This window comes from Salvia miltiorrhiza, chromosome 2, assembly GCF_028751815.1.
Source record: "Salvia miltiorrhiza cultivar Shanhuang (shh) chromosome 2, IMPLAD_Smil_shh, whole genome shotgun sequence".
In the NCBI taxonomy this organism is placed as follows: Eukaryota; Viridiplantae; Streptophyta; class Magnoliopsida; order Lamiales; family Lamiaceae; genus Salvia; species Salvia miltiorrhiza.
Window position 1 is genome coordinate 53,108,598 of NC_080388.1, and position 6,764 is coordinate 53,115,361.

Consider the following 6,764-nt stretch of genomic DNA (forward strand, 5'->3'; position numbering starts at 1 on the left):
CATGTTGTTAACAATGATGAAATGCGATCATTTCTTGTTTGATTATTCCCCTTTCTACCCCGCTTCTAATCTCCCTCCATTAGTCACGGTTTCCCCGGCTTAATTATCCTTAATTAGGTCCGGTCGTGACACTGTCCCCAAGTATAGTGTGTACCACCGTGTACCACTCTCATTATGTTATAATTTTAAATTGTTTTTTGTTCAATTTTAATTTATTATACATTAAAATAATATAAATTTAATTAATTAACAAGGGTTCACTCATCCAATTAGGATTTATAATTATTTTTTTATATTTATTTGAATTAATAATAGATTATTTGGGTTCATTAATTCAAAATTAGGGTATATAATTTTTAAAATTCTAATTTTTAATGGTAAATATTTATTAGAGTTCATAATATAATAATCATTTTTATTTTTATAAAAAATAATTATAAAATAAAGAAATTAAGAGTGGTACATAATGGTACACCCTAAATTTGGGGACAGAGGATCCCACCTGTATCTCATACGATAAATTAATCTGGTATATATAATAACTCAATCTCAACTATTACTCCTAAGGCTATTGCTAATTTCAAGATTAATGGTTAAAATGCATGATCACAGTATATATATATATTAATAATGTGAACCAAAACATTCCAGATAGAAAATACATTCATTAATTCTTCGCCAGTCTTGTTCTTCCCTTATTCTAAAATCACATGAAAATGCAAACAATTAGAGTAGTTTTTATTTTATTTTTTCAAATAAAACTATCATCCAAAAGCTGCTGATGCAGGTTTGATAGGGTTTTTGAGGAAAATGTCGATTAGTTGATCAACGGTGGAGAATTTGAGTTCTGGATAGAGTGGTGAAGCCTCGACAAGATCATCCCCGATTTCAAAATCCGCGGTTGCGCCTTTTACGAACACACTGTGAAGGATGGAAACTGGTATATTTTCGGGATCTGGCAGACCTACAATTCAAACAATCATCATCAATTCTCTCTCTTAAAATCTAAATAATTCATTATACACGCCGACCTAGCTAGCTAATAAAATAGTGGGGCACTATTCATGTAATTCACCAAATATTGCATACTTTTCATGCAAGTAGGGATCATACTATTAAACAAGATCGGGGTCCCCTTGTACATAAAAATTGGTTTAAATCAATTATAGGATAAATGCAAAAAACATGTTTACTTTGTGAAAGGGTAACAATTTCTTGTTCCGTGATGTGAGTTTTGTTCAAGAATCTGCCGGTTTTCTTCTCCCAGAGAGAAATCAAGTCGAGCTGCGAAACAACGTTTGCCGGCGGCCGGTACACCACGACGCGGTTGCACGTTCTCGGATCGGTGGCGACTTTGATCGTGTAAATGCCAATGTCTTCTTCATAGATCAGCACGGCTAATTAATGCCAACCACAAACACAACATATTATTTCAAAACTAAATAAAAGTGGTGAGGTAGAAATTAACGGTTGAATACATACCCTTGGCTTCGCCGCTGCCATAAACAGTGATGTCTTGTTTATTTGGATGGGAAGGATGGAGCAAATAGTTGATGAAGTAAGCTCCAAAGCAATTTGCAGAGACAAAAGTGTAAGGAATTTTGGCTTCTTCAATGGCTCTTCTGATTCTCCTCTTCTTATTCAGGAACGCCTCGAATGGCGGCAGCGCGCTCACCCGGTCCTCCTCCAATCCGAAATCCGACGGCAGGAACCTCTGGACCAAAGCCGGATCGGATGTAGTAAAAAATACCATATTTTTATAATTTTTTAATTTGAGATTTCAAAAAGACAATTTCCGTATACAATAATTTATACAAATTACTATTAATTTGATGATTTTTAAATAATATACATAAGAAAAAAATTATTGGTGGGGGCTAAAGCACCCCTTGACTGCATGTGCATCCACCACTGCTCTGGAGTACAATGTATTATATATATAAATGAACAAAAGTTAAAAGCTCATTTTAAAATATAAAATATGAATTATTTTCAAAATGATCAAGATCTATTCCTGACTCATCATTTTATTGGATGATTTCAAGGTATTGAGTTTGAATCCTATACAAAGAAAAAAAATTAATTTTCAAAATTCAGATATTTACATAGTGAATTCAGACATCTGCACTGTGACTGCCAAAGATTAAATCTTAACCGTTAGATTATGGGTATATTAATGGTGAAAATTTGTTTCTATTTTATACTCTAAAAGTAATTTATAACCACTCCAGATATATATGAAGATGTTCAAGTAAGAACCACTAAATAAAATAAGAACGAAAAACTATTTTAGGCCTTTGATCATCAAGATCTACGATGGATGCATCATCTTGCTGAATGAATGCATTATCTGGAATCAAATACGGGAGGGAGCAACTTTTGTTCTTTTTCAAGTGCATTAATTTTAGCAACAGATGCATTAATTTTTACAACAGATTCATTAATTATATATAACGATTCTCACAAAAGATAAATATAGTTCTCATTAGAACCACACCTTATATAAGAGGTTCGAATCAGAACTTATTTAAAATCAGAACTAAAAATTATTTTTAATCGTTCGATATACGGTGGATGCATAATATTAATGGCCGAATGCAACATGCGGATTCAAATTCTAAATGAAACGATAATTTTATCTTATTTTTATTTTTATTTTTTGTAATATAATTAATTTCAAGATGAATATGGTAACTTTGGACATCAATATTATGTTCCCGATTTTCACAATAAAATGTGATTTTCACGTAGAGATAAGTAGATCTGTTCCGAGTTCCGATCCAATATAAAAATCGACTAGGATTATGAACTTATAATATGATGATAAACGCACTTATTTCTTTACATGTTTGCCTCTATATTCATAATCTCAAAATTCAACCCAGCTCATTTAGTTTTTTCCACAATGTGCTCATTAATGTCATGAATGTGATATAAATTAAAAATGGACTCTAATAAAAATGGAAACATAAAAAATCATAAACGTAATTAACCTTAATAATACTTATTAATTAAAAATTACAAGAAAAAAATACTCCATAAAAAATAATTCTAAAACTATAATTGGGTAAGTGTGCTCTAGTGAGTATCTAACTAAAAAATATAATAAATTGAAACTGAAGAAAAAATGGAAAAAAGAGTGTGTGTTGGATATTATGATTAATACATGAAGCCAAAGATGTCAAGTTTAAATTAAGTATCACAAAACTTCAACCTAACTCAAAAATATTTTTCCATTATGATCCTCATCTGCAAAATATTTAATGAGCAGAGCTCGAGCTAAACTCATCCATAAACGAGTTTAGCATTTTTTTATTTAAAGCAGAGCTCCAACTCAGCTTCAACTGAACTCGAGCCTGCCACTATCCTGCTTGTTGCATCAAACACTAGCGTACCTTGATATTACCGGCAATCTTGATGGCCTCCAAGATCTTGAGCTGATCAAGAACTTGCGGGTACGCCAACGCGGATATCACCACGTCGACTTCCCTCACCGCTGCAACAAGCTTGTCGTGCTCATCGACTCTTCCCTACAAAACAAGACGACACACACGTAAAGCAAGTTCAGATATCTTACCAACGCTTTTTAATTAAGTCGAGTTTTATTGGAGCTGATCATATACTTTGACTATGATCGCTCCCATGGATTGGAACTCGGTGAGGATGTCTGTCTTGTTGGAATCTGGCCTCGTAAACACATAAGTGGGATGTCCTAATTTGATGCTTGCCTTCACCATGTAGCTGCCTATGTATCCTGTTCCACCAAATATGAGGATTCTGCTCTCATTTTGTTTCATTGCAATTCCAACTCTTCTTTGATTTCTAGCAACTACCTTTTGTTTTCTCTTTTTTTCTGTTATTTCCTTGATGAAGTGAAACTCGCAGTTGCTATTTATAGCGAGCTAATAGGTAATTAAACTTTTGTATTGTGTAGGCCCACTGGCGGACTCTATAAGGGCCAAGACCAATTTCTTAAAAAATTATACAGAGAAAAGGTATATTGGTGGGGGATAACTGGGTGGGGGATAGTAACAGACTATTTAAAATAGGAGTAAGTGATAAAGACATTTGTACGAATGACAAAGGATAACGGATAGGAAATAAGTTGGAGTTGGGGTGGCCGGTGGAGTCGGAGGAGGGGACTCTTTGGATGGGAAAAAAAAAAGTTTCCCTTTTCTACTTTATCTTATTGACAGGTTAATTTTAACTAATTCAAGATAAGAAAGATGGGTGGAAGTGGAAGCCGGGCACCAAAGGAACCTACTCATCGAAGTCGGCCTAAGGAGCTTGAAAAGAAATCATTTGAAGGAAGCACTTTGCATGAGTCTTTAGAAAAGATTTGGTGCAAGCTTGCTCCAAGCACTACAAGATTTGAAATCGACTATCTCATTCGTGCACGTGGCACTACCAGGGTTTCCGGGGATTAGTTTTGCAAAATGTGGATAAGAAAAGGGCAGAATTGATGTAAAAAAAAAGTTCTTACATTTGGCTTCGCCGCTGCCATAAACAGTGATGTGTTGTTTATTTGGAATTTTGGATGGGAAGGATGGAGGCTCCAAAGCAAGTTGCAGAGACAAAAGTGTATAAGGAATTTTGGCTTCTTCAATGGCTCTTCTGATTCTCCTCTTCTTGTGGAGGAACACTAATTATATATATCTTCCTCCACCCCAAAATCAGACGGCAAAAATCTCTACCAAATCAAACAATACGGTACAAGTAATCGCACACCTTCCTTTCAGTAATCAACTTGGATCAATTAATTAATCCTAAGAATGTTTTCCAATAAAATTGCATGGGGAAACCTTCATTTAATTTATTAATTATTTTAATAAATTAATTTTGGTTAAATATTTACTACACCCTAATTATATATAGATGGTGAAAGTCTAATTATAAATTAGTAAGCCCTGATTTTGAATTAATGGCAATTTTTAAACTTTAAATGGAATTAATAAATCCTAAACCTGAGTTTAATTTAACTGTTATTTAAAGTGAGTAACATATTGAAATTTACTAAATTTTAATTCTTAATTAATGGAGTATTAATTGTGGACGTCTACACTAACTTTGTCAAATTGCATTTGGTGGCCTAGCATGAAATACAGTGAAATTGCAAGGGGTCATTCTATTCATAGCCCCCATTTTACTCATTATAGCCACCTATTTAAAATAATAATATAAAATAATTACAAATTTACTATTTTATCCTATTATATGTAGCCTCAAATTAAATATTAAAGAATTAAAAATAACAATCATATAGCCCCCAAAACTGGATCCGATCTGGTTTTCAGTTTCATACATAATCTTCCCGATTCCATTTTATTAGTTGTTAAACTTTCAATAGATTGATGGCGACTTATGCATCTCTAGGTTATCTGAAGATTATGCATCTCTGATTTATATGATGAATACGGTGGAGCAGATCCAAAATCACCCTCAATTTTCCACGTCTCTTTATCATTTCCAGATTGAGTTTCTCTACAAAAAGATTTATTTCTTCCTAAGTTTTATATAAAATTATTCTTCTCATGGAGGTACCAAAGAAGTTGCAAATCAGTTGGAGAGCTATATTGCAATTGCATCTCATGCGACTGAAGATGCATTTAAATCACACGTTATTTATCAAATTCGTTCTTGTTATATCGAAGAAAAAAGCTGTGATTTCTTGCTCGATCTGCATAAGATAATTGTTGATATGGATCTTGTCAAAGAAAAGATGTTGAAGGTGAAGGCGGAAATACGGGTAAAATATCAGTAGCCGGTTACTAATTCATCGAGATCTCCACTGGAGAAACGATTATTGTGGATTTGGTAACTATTTGGATCAAATTTTAATTCATTTAGGTGTCAATCGCATTTTTCATGTGAGCATCAAAATGAAATAAGATCGAGATGATTAAATCATTCAAATATAAGTGGATGGATATAATAGAATAATTGGCTATGAAAAAAAAATACCCACTGTTTATAATTATTAAGAGAGACGCAACCATCTTGTGGTTCCAAAAGATCGAATTGAGTACTAATTAAGGTAAAAGAGCACATTCTCTGTCAAATCCTTGGAAGGTGTTTGCAGACAATGAAATGTCATCTTTGAACAAAATAATCTCATCAAATACACAGATGATACAACGAAGACATTATTAGCTTCACGTTTCAAATGAGTGGCTTGATTACGTGCTTGGGTGCCTATTTTTGGGGCTGTGAGATGGTCATATTTTTAATTTAATAGTGTTTTAATATTTAATGTGAGAGGATAAAATAGTAAATTTATAATTATTTTATATTATTATTTGGGCAAATAGCGTCAAAATCCCCATAATTTCCCCGTTTTCGAATATTTCCCCTGACTTTTAAATTTCGCGATAGAATCCTTAACCTTTGATCCGATGCGCAATTTTCCCTTAATGAAGTTTCCGGCGACTAACTACAATGACGTGTCACCTATGTGGCATTATTTTGCTGAGTCATTTAAGTAAGATTGCTGAGTCACTTAAATGAAACGAAAATGTCGTCGTTTTCCTCTCCAATTAATTAACTTGTCGAACACCCTCTCCACGCCCAGCCACCTCCCTCCTCCTCTGGCAGCCTACTGCCTCCGTCTCTCTCCGCCGCCGAAGACCGCCAACCGCCAGCAAAGCTCCCATCCATGTAGCTCTCTCACTCACATACAAACCACCCTTTTCTCTTTTCTCTCCTCCATGTGGCGATGTCTCTCTCCCTCTAGCGCTGCACTACCGTCGCCGCCGGACTGCACCACC

General features: G+C 34.2%; 1 protein-coding gene across 1 annotated transcript; it reads right to left on the reverse strand.

Moving 5' to 3' along the window:
• Positions 1-648: 648 nt before the first annotated feature.
• Positions 649-3,876, reverse strand: LOC131010185 (eugenol synthase 1-like). Its single transcript, XM_057937610.1, has 5 exons — positions 3,624-3,876; positions 3,396-3,530; positions 1,483-1,714; positions 1,194-1,397; positions 649-964 (listed from the first exon to the last, which is right to left on the reverse strand). Exons 1-5 carry the CDS (start codon positions 3,795-3,797, stop codon positions 765-767), a joined length of 945 nt encoding a protein of 314 aa, XP_057793593.1. The 5' UTR covers positions 3,798-3,876; the 3' UTR covers positions 649-764.
• Positions 3,877-6,764: the final 2,888 nt, after the last annotated feature.

What these genes read in the sequence shown, in the direction of transcription:
- LOC131010185 (XM_057937610.1), bottom strand. Translation starts at nt 3,797, where the DNA reads ATGAAACAAAATGAGAGCAGAATCCTCATATTTGGTGGAACAGGATAC. An exon ending in TGGGAGCGATCATAGTCAAA is followed by an intron (nt 3,531 to 3,623) that starts GTATATGATCAG and finishes CTTGTTTTGTAG; the next exon opens with GGAAGAGTCGATGAGCACGA. An exon ending in AATTGTTACCCTTTCACAAA is followed by an intron (nt 965 to 1,193) that starts GTAAACATGTTT and finishes TTTGAATTGTAG; the next exon opens with GTCTGCCAGATCCCGAAAAT.